Here is a 13,423-nt window from a genome sequence, read left to right as displayed (position 1 = left end):
TCCGTTTATAGATGCTGGTTGTCACTTTTCCCATAGTCTACTGCAGAGTCATTTGACCCAGGGCTGAATGCTGATTGTAACCATTCCCACTAAGCAAAAAAGCTGGATGTTAGTGGGTTTTTTGACCGGTGGGAAAGCGGCTTTATTCTCCTCTTCTTACCTGTGTGTTATTTTCATTTCTCTCCCCTCCTGTTACATCTTGTGTCCTGGTTCTACTTTTTAAGGATTAATGGTCCAGAAAGCTTCAGAATTATCTCAAAAACTGGAAGTTAAGAGAGTGAAACCTTGAGGCGTGGAAACATTTAGCTGATTTATTGATTTGTTTATTGACAAAAACGTTGTGCAGGCTTTGTACTAAGTCTGGCAAAAAGAGCAAGAAAAAGGCATTACCTTGGGCTAGGGAAACTTATGAGTGACATTTTCACATCTCAATGATATTTATTAGATTACACCTATAATATTATGTGAAAGGTTAAAATGATAATCTTGAAGATCTTAGTTTTGTTCTCTTTGGCGGCACCTATGGCGAGAGACGGTAATTGCAGGAGCACACTTGAAAATCTTTGAGATTATCACTTTAATTAATAATGAACAAAACAGTGGCAGGCCTGTTATGCATTTTGAATCATTCAATTACAAATTCAGTGTTCTTCATCAGCATTTATGTGCTTTGACGCCTCTGAAACATTTGATTCATTTCAACCTGTTAATTTTATGAATGTATACCGCCGTTACTATCTTTAGCTGCGGATGTACACAAGCCGTTTATGTGCTGCTACTTTAACAGGCTCTAATTACGATTTAACACCCACCATGGCTAAACGTGCCGGTGCTGATGGTGCAAAACTGTGGCTCCTCCAAACGCTTTTCATACTCTGTTTCAAAGGCGAGCTTCCCACCAAGAGAGGGAGAAGGGGAGCGAGAGAGAGTGAATCAAATTGAGAGGGAGGCAGTGTGAAATGGAGAGGCTGAGAGAGAGAGTGAGAGGCAGAGAGAGGGCGATATGTTTTGAGAGGTCTTTTTCAAGTGGCCATTTCATCTGTGCTAATTGATAATTCCCCATGACTAACGCGCCGCTGACTGGCCTTTGAGCCTCGCTAGCTGGAAAATGGTATTGTATGGTGATTTCTAAAGGATCTCAGAGACACAGAGGGAGGAGAGGGAGAGTGATAAGCTCGGCCGGACGTACATAAATTCAAGCTTGTGAGCCACTTACATCTAAAGAGACGGCTGTAAATAATGTCATCGAGGCAAAGGCAACACGTTTAGCCCCGTTATTAAATACTGTATTAGTCATGATGTATCTTTGTTGTCTATGAACTGTACAATGTGTTACAATGTGTGTGGACTTTCCATTTCTTCTATCACAATCTAAAAATGTAACTTCTGTTTGAACCTCTTCGTATGAGGGGTAGTGCATGTTGGAACAGGACAGGATCTCTCCCTGACTGTTGCTACAAAGCTTCACATCCAACACTTTTTAGTATATACAAAAATAGTATTATTGTAAGCAGCACTACAGATTTATTGGAAATGTTGGAAACGTTGAGGCCTCAAGCCAGAACCTTTAAAATCAAATCTAAGGTTAGAGGCCACTATTATCCAAAGATGTCTGTCAATACTTCCATAGATGCTGAGGCCGGGCTCAGACTACAGGAGCCTTAATCCTTATCCTAACTGATTTATTCAGTTGGATTTCATCACACACACAAGAGTGGAAAATATCAGTCGATACAGGATATTTTTAGGACTGTTGTGTCTGCAAGAGGGAGCAACGTACAGCCTCGAGTGAACTTGTATGATCTGTATGTCTGTTGGTGCAACAGCTCACTGTAAGGCTTTACAGTGACAAAAAAAAATGGCCTTCAAAGGCTACTTGAAAAAATTGTTGGGGAGATTTAGGGTGCGTTCACACTTAAAGTCTGTTTGATCTGAATCGAAGACCAAATGTTTGGTTTGTGTTCAGACGGCAGCTGTTGCCAGCGGACCAAAAGTTTTGCTGCGCGACGAAACTGCTCTCTGATTGGTCAGAATTTCCACATGGGAAAGCTCCCTGAAGTAAACACAGAGAGAGAGCACACTCAGCACGATCGCCGACTTTAATATTTTGTTGTTGGAGTTTTGGGGGTTTTTTTTACTTTTAACTGACATTGTTCCACAGATCGATCACTTCCATTGTCCTTTAGTTTTTCACTGAACAGTTTGAACACCTCCTTATTCTTGTGCGTTTCCACAAGCATTTGTGAAATCGTTTAGTTTCTTCGTCGCTCCCCCACTTCTGTCCTCTACTCATCTTGCTGCCTGGCTCTGCAGCAACGACCCACAAGGCAAAGTGTTTGGTTTGCTATTTAAGTCGTTTATGTTCTCATCTGAATCGAACCAGACCGTGGTTCGTTTGGAAAGACTCGAGACTCGCCTTTTCTGGCGGACCATGTTCCAGTGGTTTGGTCTGCACCAGAGTTCGAATGCGTGCTCACACCTGTCCAGATGATTTCCGAGTAAAGTCTGAAAGCTGTCAGGTGTGAAAGCACCCTTAAACCCTTCTGTCTCTCAGTAGCAGTATGCCTGCGTTTACCTGAGCCACAAGTGTTTGGAAACACCGTCAGCTGCTAAATCTCCCTGTAGATTAGTCTCTCCCATTGGCTATTGTGGTACCACTCAAAGAGTACTGATGTTATTCTCCAGATTTAAATCCTACATATCAAACATGTTTGAAATGGGAAACATAGGAACTGACCAACGTCCCAAACCGGATTACTTCCTCCTCCTTCTCCTCGGATTACTTGGAGGGTTGAATGGGGAATCTTTTTTATTTTTTTTAAAGATTATTTTTGGGGCCTTTTATGCCTTTATTTATAGAGAGGACAGTGGATGGTGTCGGAAACAGGGAAGAGAGAATGGGGGGGTGACATGCAGCGAAGGGCCAAGGGCAGGAGTTGAACCCGGGGCCAGCAGCATTGAGGAACACAGCCTCTGTAAATGGGATGCAGATAACAAAATGCAACAACTTGTAGCCCTCTATGGATAATCATTGTTTCTATACAAAATATATAACTGTAAGTGCCACATAAATCACAGCAAAGAGCAAAGGTTAAATGTGCGCTGACAGTGTTATGAGCACACTCTAAAAGTGTCTCCCTGCACAACACACACACACACACTGTGCTCTGTTGAGCTGACTTTTTAAATCATAAAGGCCGAGTGTCTCACACTTCCTTATCTGTGAAAGACAGAGGGAACAGATGAAACACTTCCTATTGTTGTGCTGGAGAGCGAACCAATGAAGCGGTTTTATTTTGTCCAAGAATCAAATGTGATAGTGAAACAGCAGGGATGGGTTCATTGTTCCCTTTGTGCCTCAAACTTTGGTCCCAAACTGGATTAAGGTCTTATTTTACAACACTTAATACATTAGATAAAGACGGTGTAGATAGTTCAGTTCATTATTTACATCAGTGACAATAGAGGAAGTGGAAAAATACGGCCATAATGGCAACAACTGTATGTTTTCAATGTGATTAATGTCCTGTGTATCAGATGATAGTATGTGGAAATGGGGCGTCAACCTGATGACGACGGCTGCTGAAGTCATTGCTTTCTGTCTTGCAGGTTATTCAGTGCGATCTTGGAGCAGGCCACCAAGGGGGACGGCACCAATCCTATCGGAGGGAAGGCAGCGGGCTTCGATGTCAAAGCTCTGAGGGCATTCAGAGTACTCAGACCCCTCAGACTGGTCTCTGGAGTACCCAGTAAGTACTGCGGGAAAGAAGAAAGAAAGACAGAATAAAAGAAGGACAGTGGAAACGATGCCCCAAGGATCAGGTGTGAATGGTGATTGGGTGAGGAGGGGGAGAAACGAGCCACAGATTGGCGTTGATATTGCTGCCACACATACAGTTTAAAATGACACACACACGCTGACACACAGAGTCCTCTGGTCCTGATGTCAGAGTCTCAGACAGTGCGAGCAGTAGATGAGTTGTCTGTCAGCTTGCCTGTGTTAGTGACAACAGGAATCAATAATCCAACAGGGCAGGAGACAGGAAAGGATCGGATCAAGTGGATGAACGCTGTTTAGGTGTGTCAACCTGTGTGTGTGTGTGTGTGCTTACAGTATGCACACACTGCTGTAGTATGGCTTAGCTTGAATGCCACAGTGCACCGTGTTTAGACTGAAAGGCGTCCACTGCCACGACTTCTTATAAGCTGTTAAACTGACAAAATGAACGATCTGTAAATGTTTTGTTAAAAGATTTAATTACCACACATTTTAAATAACTGATAGAATAAACAAGAACTGTCTTGTGTAATTTAATCAACAGACACCAGAACAAATGCAAGTATTCCTCAGTCATTGATGCCACCTACTGTGGTTTTGCGGATGCAAATTATGTGTGAACAATTGAACAGTCTTCGCTCAAATACAAATTGATTGCAACTATCACGACTGCTCTAATCACTTGAGGAGAAAAATATAGTTTCTCATTTCATTTAAAGCTGTAACAGTATGCGAGATTAATATTAATATGTACTATAGTTTGTTTTTAACATTACACCCTGCAAAAAAAATGTCAATTCTTACCAATAAAAAATCAGGCTGAATTGTTTCATCAATGTGAAATGAGGTGATCAGTTAAAGTTGGCATTAATATGCACCAAATAATGTATCTGTATAATGTTCTTTACAAATTACTCATTTAAATAAACCCACACTTTTTGCTACAGAGAGAAACATGGTCACAACATTCACTGCCTTTCATACGTATAAGCTTCCTCAACTGTTATTATTCTGTAATATACTGAGCCTTTGTCCATCAAGTGTAATAACTATGAGCAAGTCCTGTTGTAAGACTATGTTTTTGTATCTTTCGAGTATCTTCCTAGAAACTAACATAAAGCGCTCTCTAAGTGGATGATAACTTCCAGGAAGGACATTAAAGCTTTAGCACAGTTACAGCGAAGACGTCGACAGATGCTGTTTATTCCAGCAAGTACACTTTCTTGCTGGCAAAATGTTTAAGTACTTCTAAAGCGGGTATGATTGATGATGTTTTTTTTTAAGATTATTTTTTGGGCTTTTGCCTTTAATTGAGAGGACAGCTGAAGATAGACAGGAAACGTCGGGAGGAGAGAGCAGGAGATGACATGCACCAAATGATCGGCCAGCGCCCCAACAGTTATGATTCTTAGTGTGGACGGCCCTTTTACCTCTTGGTATTGTAGCTTAGTGCTGCCGTTAGCTGTAACCGTTAGAGCTACTGTTACCTGTCAAGAAGGAACAGGGCAACCGCTGCATCGCTCTTCAGTCCCTTACACTCTGGCCATCTGAAAAATGCTTCTCCGATGTTGACTCTCGTCTGATCCCTCTTTTTATTCAGGGCTTTCTTTGAAGCTTTTTTTCTCCTCCGTGGTCTTTCTTCTTTTTGCTGCTTTGGCAGTATACGGCGTTGTCGGCAAAGGAGGTACAGGAAATTTAAAGCAAGTTGCCATAGCTGCTGACTGACACAACCTCTGTGTGTGCGCTGCCGAGAGTCGCTGTGATATGCCAGTTATGTGACAAGCTAATCCTGATTGGTTGATTTTTTCAGACCAGAAAAATGCTTTAAAAAGCTAAATACAAAAGAGCGATCACCCCCAGTCTCATTTCGATTTAATATTGTTAGGGAAATTATTGTTATATTGTTATTGCCTTCATCTTTAACATTATCACAATTGTTTCTATAACTTTTGTGTCACTCTTCATGTTTTCTCAGCAGTCCCTCTGTGTGTATGCCGCAGGTTTACAGGTGGTGTTGAACTCCATAATCAAAGCCATGGTTCCTCTGCTCCACATCGCCCTGCTGGTCCTCTTCGTCATCATCATCTATGCCATCATTGGCCTGGAGCTCTTCATGGGCAAGATGCACAAGACCTGCGTTCACGAGCATATAGGTACACACACACACACATGGAGAGAGTGACGGGGAAAGAGAGAGAATATATAGACTGTGCGCTGATGCGCATACAGACATGCATGATCAAACACATACACTCGCATTTCTTACTTCACTGTCAGATAAATATTGAAGCATGTATTCAACTGTGTGTGAGAGCATGCTTCAGTGATGGACGCACTGGTGAATATTGTACAACCACACAAACCTTTTCAGCTAAATATCAAAGAAACTCTGTGTTGTTTCCATAAATCTGTAACTACAGGAAGACTTCACACGTCAGCCAACAACGCAGCTTGAAAATAGAGCACATGCAGTACCTTAAACAGTTTACGTGATTAATTATTAAAACCATCATTTGTGTTTCTGAGTGTGAATGATTTGGACAATAATTGAAACAGCAGCCGCCATAAATGACTGCAACATTTTTTCCGTAAAGGCCCCCAGGTTTAAATGGACTTGAGTGTTGTTATGGTGATGTTATAGGTCCCATGAGAGGCATTAGCTTACACAGGGTAAGTGCTGTTGGAATACTCTCTGTTATCCTATACATCACTCTGGAGGGCTTGTTTGGTATAATTAGTCTGCTCTGTTTGGTTATAGTTCAATGTTTCCTTTTTAACCTTCTTTTAGATTGATTTTTATTTTCCATTAGATTAAATCATTTTAAATGTAGATCGATTTTAGTATCGCAAAACAGAAGTTATTTTATACGAATCCAGCAATAACTTCCTGAAGTCAGTGAGAGAAGAAACGCTGCACACGGGTTTTGTTTCTATGACAACAGCAAGTTTAACTACACAGCTAAAAAACAAGCTTACAACTTGTAGGGCGGTAAAAGCACAACACTTAGCAGCAACATTTAGTGTCCGGTCGATCTGCATCCAATAATGGGGTTTCCGCTCTCTATGGTGATACTGTTTGTTTGTCATATCGCACAGCTCCGGGTAGACAGAAAAGGCTATAACAAGTCGCTCCTCCAGGTTTGGTGGTAAGGGTGACGAGTGAAGCCCAATCTGATTGGTTGCCTGAAAAAAGCAGCGGTAACGACACCAGGGACTTTCAACTCGAAGTGGCTGCATAAAAACAGGTGCAGCGCTCTGGGTGAGGCGTTTTTTCTCTAGGAGGCCTCATACGATCTGTCCTCATTGGGAACAACATTGGGGACACAGGGCCTTACAGTTTCATCACCTCCTAAGACTGGGAAAAGCCAGTTACAAACTTCTGTATGAAACATGAGGATGCAAGTCAGTCAATAATAGCGCATCAGTCAACACAGGATATTTGTAGGACTGTTTTGTCTGCAAGAGGGAGCATTGACAACCTTAAGTGAACATGTATGATCTTACATGAGCTCACAGGAAAGCAAACAAAACAGAGGCGGGGTTGGTGCGACAGCCCGCTGTAGTAAGGTTTCACAGTGACAAAAGGAACAAGGAACATATTATTTGGATACAGCTCATCACTAATCTTAACAAACTGTTGTGACAGCAGGTGAAAGCAAACTGAAATTGTTGTACAAACAAGGGTAATAGACTCATTATTTTATGTCACCTTGTGAGTTCTTAGGTACAAAGATGAAAATAGAAAAATTAATGGTCAGAACATACACAACATTGAATTATGTTGTGTATGTTCAACTTTGTATAAAAGTTCACCTGAAACCAGCGGCTGCTCCAGAGTCAGTTGTGTTCGAGTCAAAAGAATTCAGTATAACAGTCTCTCTCCTCCTGCCTTCTCTTTTGTTACAGGTACTATAGTGGAGGAGAAGCCTGCACCGTGTGCACCTGACGGAGCGTTTGGGCGACACTGTAACCACAACGGCACAGAATGCAAAATGGGCTGGGAGGGCCCAAACGACGGCATCACCAACTTTGATAACTTCGCCTTTGCAATGCTGACGGTGTTCCAGTGTATAACCATGGAGGGCTGGACGGACGTGCTGTACTGGGTGAGCCGGACACCACAACCGTGTCTTTGTGTGTGCCGCCTCGCTGTGTGAAGCCGCTGTATTATATCTGTAGCATCAGTGCCACATGAGTGCTTTCTGAGAAAAGAATATATGGCAATAACACAAACACTTCTCTCAGAAAGGCAGGTGTGCTCACTGTGATTGTCCACAGTGTGTGTGCGTGTGTGTGTAAGCTCATATCTGAGGCTAAATCGATGCAGACAATACACTGTGTAATTGAAGGCGCCGATTCATTTCGAACGTGTGTGGAATCCTGATGCTTCAATTCAAGTGTCAAGGGAGCACACACACACACACACACACACACACACACACATACAGCCACAATATGAACACTCAGAAACTACCCCTTCCTCAGTTAATGGCCAGAAGCATGCAGCAGCCCCGTCCAGCCAAATAGATCAATAGATTAGTCTGTGCTGTTAATCAATGTGCAGGAAGGTTCAATCAAACTCTCATATGTGCCCTCTTGAGGAAGAATTTAATTTTAACATCTGCAGGAGAGGCATGGCCTCACACGCAGATTATCATCATGCTGACATCTCTATAATCAATAGTACGGAATTTAAAGTCATGAAACTCATCTGCCGTTTTCGCTACTTTACTACCCTGTGTAGCTTTAACTGAAAGACCCCTTGATGCCTGCACACTGCAGTCTATCTCCAACTGCTTAGCACTCATAGAGTCTCGAAGAGATTCCCTCTTCAAAATAATTTCTTCATTAACTACAGTGCAATGGAATCATATCAGGTGGTCCTAATTTGTGCCTCTGATATACACTATTATCAGCATTTATCACATCTAGACGAGAAAAAGCAAGAGAGGTTAAGATACACTCAGAGCTGCACAACCTAATCTTAAAGGAGCAGTTCGCCCCTGGAAAAGGCCACAAAGCTGGTGTTCTCTGTAATCGATAGAAGCAATAATATTTGAAATTGGCGCCATAGCTGTGGAGAAAGTTGTCCAAACAGCTCATGGTTTCGCCCATTCTACATTCCTACAACACCCAGCGTGCATTGCGCCCCTCCCTCTGAAAGGAACGGCCCAGCGAGAGATGCTTGAGTGAAGTACTACCGTTTTACAGAGCGGTACAGAATCCGAAATTCGACGAGAATATACTGGTGGATCCTCTAAAAAATCTTCAGGTCTGCATTCTACATTTCAAACCTGATGATTTTACACGAGACATGACATCAGAGGCGGGCGTCCTAGATTGAGGAAGTGCAGTTTAGCGAGCTCCCTGGTCTCCGCCAGATGGCGCGTTTAACGTAGTCTGGTGGAGGTTTTCCAGGGCCCATTGGAGAAGCGGATAGCGTCCTCCAAAGGCACAGAGGGAAATTGCATTTTTTTCCTACCATAATAGCATTAGCTCCCCGTAATAGCATATGAGCACTGAGGTTTAAAATCTGTCTGTCTGTGTGTATGCGTGTGATTGTGTCTGGCTGCATGTACTGTCTGTATACACATCAGAACAGAGAGCTTACAACCTCTACACCCCTCCTGCAACTGTCCTGTCTACTGCATCCTCTTGCACACAAACACACAATGAAAACAATTATACAGTTTGCTCATTATGTTATAATAAGTATAATGAAAAAAATTAAGTGTCACATTCTGCATATCAGAATAAAATTAAATGAATGAAGTCACAACATCTAAATGAGTTCTCCATTAAGGCCCGTCATCCTCTCCAGGAAGAGATTTCTTAAGGGATTGACTAACAGTGTAAACACTCTCTGAATAAGGGCTGACGTTTGTCATCGACTTACAGTAGAAGTTAAGTGTTAAGTGTCTTTTAATTGTGCATCGTCAAGCACCTGCTCTCCACCAGGCAGACAAAAGGCGTTATACACACTCACACAATACTGCATCTCTTGCTGCGCTAATTCTCTTTTTGACATGCACTGCTCTGTTCTCGTCTATTCGTTTTCCTTCCCTATCTAACACCTTTTTTTGTTCTTGACCTCTTCTTCCACCTCTCATTCATTCCTTCATTCTGTGTCAATCTCCTCAAACCGTTTTCTCCCACATTCCTCTCTGCTTCCCCGTTGTTCTCATCCCTATTTTCCTTCCACCTCCCCTAATCTTTCCTCTCTCTTCTACCCCACCAACTCTCTCCTTGTTAATCCCCCTCCTCTCTCTCTCTCTCTCTCTCTCCTCCTCCTCCTCCCTCTCTCCTCTGTCTCTTGTCTCTCTCAGATGCAGGATGCTATGGGCTATGAGCTGCCGTGGGTCTATTTTGTCTCTCTCGTCATCTTCGGCTCCTTTTTCGTTCTCAATCTCGTTCTGGGGGTGTTGAGCGGGTAAGAGGTTGCGCTGTTGTCATGTGTGTACAAATGTGTGTGTGTGTGTGTGTTGTTTGTGATGTGACTGTACAGTATGTGGTGTTTGAGGTGTAACAAAGGACTGTGCAGCAAGACTCCCTGGACCAGACATTTTAAGGGCAACTTATGGTTGACTTTTTGGGATGAAACATGTTTCTTCTGTCATACTTGTCTTTGATTGAGACATTTACTAAACACAGCTAGGCATGAATAATAAAGTTGTAGCACTAAACCTGGTAAAAAAGCTGAAGGTAACTGTCTTAGCATCCGTGCAAAGAAGGAAAATCTGCAGCAAAGAATCTATCACATAATTTGCATTGAATGTAAAACACCTCTATAAAGTCTTCACTGATAAACAGAGTTCCTGAAAGCTCAAAGATCATCAGATGAGATGCAAACACAGCTAAATTGACAAAAAAAAGTCCAAATTAGCATTAATTTGCAGATTATATAAGTTCGTTCAAGCGGCACACTGAGGAAATTAAACACAAATTAGAGCAGGGTGATAACGGCAGTCTCAAGCCAGCAACAGTAAAAGCAAGAGCTCGACGTCCTGTAAAGTTCATCGCCCCCTCTCTCTCTCTCTCTCTCTCTCGCAGTCGAGGAACGATGAGCTTACGATCACTGAACTGAGCAAAATCTGCTGCTCTCTCTCCTTTCTGTTCCACTCAATCAATCCTTTGTCACAAGCCTGAAAGAAACACACACACACACACACGCGTGCAGACAAACATAGACACAGGCGAAGCAGTGACGCAGCCTCTGTCTATCTCTGATGCTCATGTCAGTTGACCTCAGGGGGCTACATCCCGTCTGATCGACAGGTGGACACAGAACACACACACATCCCGGACTTGCTGGACAGGTTTAATTACATACACACACAACTTAAATACACATGCATTTAAAAATCACGCTTGTGTGCATACACGTCTGTTGGTTTACATCCAAGGCGCAAATTTACACGCATCTGCCTACATTGTTATTTGTAAGTCCCAGCCGTATGTGTATCTATGCATAAAGACGCACATGCTGTGTGTGTTTGTGTATGTTTGGTTGCAATAAAAGCAGCTCCAGCAGGCTTGTTGGGTGCTGTTTTACCCCGCTCTGCCAAGTCACGCTGTTTTAGTACAAGCACCACCCGGCCTGTGGGGACACACTGGGGTATTAATAATTCACCCCTCAGGTCAGCCGTGGAGGTTGAACGCTAAAAAAAATCTTGCACAACAGGGGAAACAGAACAGCAAAAAAAACAAAACAGGTTCTTCTGAGGACAGAGTGGAGTCAAAGAAACATGGCATTTAAGAAGGAAGTGATGTGATGGAGAACCAACAAGGACAATCGCACTGCATTACACCTGAAATGCCTCAAAATTAAAGCGCTATAATATAAAGTTGTAGTTTGCTATAGACTAAGCAGCTTTTTATTGTTTAGTTCGAATCATTCTAAAAGAATAAAGACAATAAGGGAGAATCATTCCTCATGTTGACAGTAATGATGTCCAGTCCACAGGAGTCTTGCTGCACAGTCTGTTGAAGTGTCTAACTATAACTCTTTCTCTCCGCAGTGATACAGCTGTAAATGAGCTGGTTTTTAACTTGTTTTTAATCCTGCTACCTTCCATGTTCAGTCGTTTTTCAGTTTATCATGTGGGTCATTGTCACACTTTTGCAACTTACGTTTACCGTGTCTCTTAAATCAACCAATCCATCAGACAGATCCTATGACCGCACCGTATAATCTCAGCAGGGATCCTGCAGAAGCAAACTCTCACTAAGGATCTACCTCCTTCCCTCCCTTTCCTCCTCACGCTTCGTCTTTACCCTTCAAATCAACGTCCTCCCTACTTGCCTTCCTTTCCCTCCCTCTCTCCTTTCCTCAATCCCTCTCCTCTGTCCCCTCATGTGGTTCCCCTCCTGCATGTCTCCACTTAGGTGAATGATGCAGTAGGTTGCAGGTGGCCCTGGGTGTATTTTGTCACCTTGATCATCATCGGATCCTTCTTTGTGCTTAACTTGGTTCTGGGGGTATTGAGCGGGTAAGGGCGAGGTCAAAGGTCACTTTGGACTAACTTCTGTTTCTCTCCTTCATGCCTTCATGCTGTTGTTCTTAGAGACCTTTCTTTTTGTTCCTTTACTTCTCTCTACTTTCTGCTTGGCACAGATGTTTAAGGTGGCATGTACTTTAACATGCATGTACAGGAGCGTGTTCTATAAAGTGCAGCCAGGCAGTCCCGTTTAAATGGTGATGCTTGAGTGTTTAAAAGTGCCACATGTAGAGTCGCAGATCTACCCACTGAGCTAAATTACAGGCATGTATAATTTTGCTCACTGTAGTGTAACTTTGCACTTCAGCATCTGGCTCTAGGACACTTCAGCAGAACAGATGGGTGCCATTGAGACCTCTTGGATATTGCCTCTCTCAGTGGCAATATAAAAAGTTCACTATGCACTGTTGCTTCTATAGAATAGCAATATCACTATCATAAAATGCCCAGCTCTCAGTACTGCTCGGATGGCACACTTTCATTCTCTAAAGCAAAAGACAAGCAAGCACTGCAACTTCAGGCTCCCAGGGGACACAGCCTAATATTACTGCAAATGAAAGCTCTGTATACAGTTGTACAGATATTGACTATTAGTTTACAGCTTACAGTTGGGCTCAGCTGTAAAGTGGTAATCTCGACGATCTCAGTAATAAACAGTGATTGCGGGACCACTTCCCTGATCCCCAGACAGTAGCTTCTTTTACACTGCGGTTCGGCCTCAGTGCTGTAACGAAGCTCCGTCGTCATGCAGCCTTTGCCAACATTGAGCAAAGCAACGCTGGCGTAAAGCCGCCCCTGTGTGCTTCAAATACACACACTGCGCTGTACCGCCCTGCCTGCTCCGCCATTTACACAGACGTCGTCTCGCCTCTGTTACTACCTCCGATGCCAACTCAGAGGCGGAACGACTTCAACCCACCATTCCTCCTCCATGCATTTTACATAGAAGACAGAGGCGTAATAATACCGCCTTGAACTGGCAGTGTAAAAGGGGCTAGTGCTGCATGTGTGACGTCCACGGTTGGCTCCGGTTGTAACTCTTGATTTTCCTCGCTGACGGTCGCTTTCCTTTTTAGACTGTTTGCCTTCATCTGAGCATCGAATTTGTTTATTTTTCTTTGGATTTTCACTTATTTTTAGCTCCGCC

General features: G+C 43.0%; 1 protein-coding gene across 1 annotated transcript in view; it reads left to right on the top strand.

The window, feature by feature from the left end:
- The window catches only part of cacna1c (calcium channel, voltage-dependent, L type, alpha 1C subunit), a 214,659-nt gene that overhangs the window by 129,321 nt on the left and 71,915 nt on the right, over positions 1-13,423 (top strand). Inside the window, exons 5-8 of the mRNA XM_069670681.1 lie at positions 3,610-3,749; positions 5,779-5,931; positions 7,685-7,884; positions 10,105-10,208. Coding sequence (XP_069526782.1) covers positions 3,610-3,749; positions 5,779-5,931; positions 7,685-7,884; positions 10,105-10,208 — 597 coding nt within the window. The remainder of the gene's footprint in view (positions 1-3,609; positions 3,750-5,778; positions 5,932-7,684; positions 7,885-10,104; positions 10,209-13,423) is intronic.

This window comes from Semicossyphus pulcher, unplaced genomic scaffold (assembly GCF_022749685.1).
Source record: "Semicossyphus pulcher isolate SPU_LCO1_2020_fin unplaced genomic scaffold, fSemPul1.0.p SCAF_20, whole genome shotgun sequence".
Classification (NCBI taxonomy): domain Eukaryota; kingdom Metazoa; phylum Chordata; class Actinopteri; order Labriformes; family Labridae; genus Semicossyphus; species Semicossyphus pulcher.
Note: the sequence above shows the minus strand (reverse complement) of the source record. Positions and strands in the feature narration are given on the sequence as shown.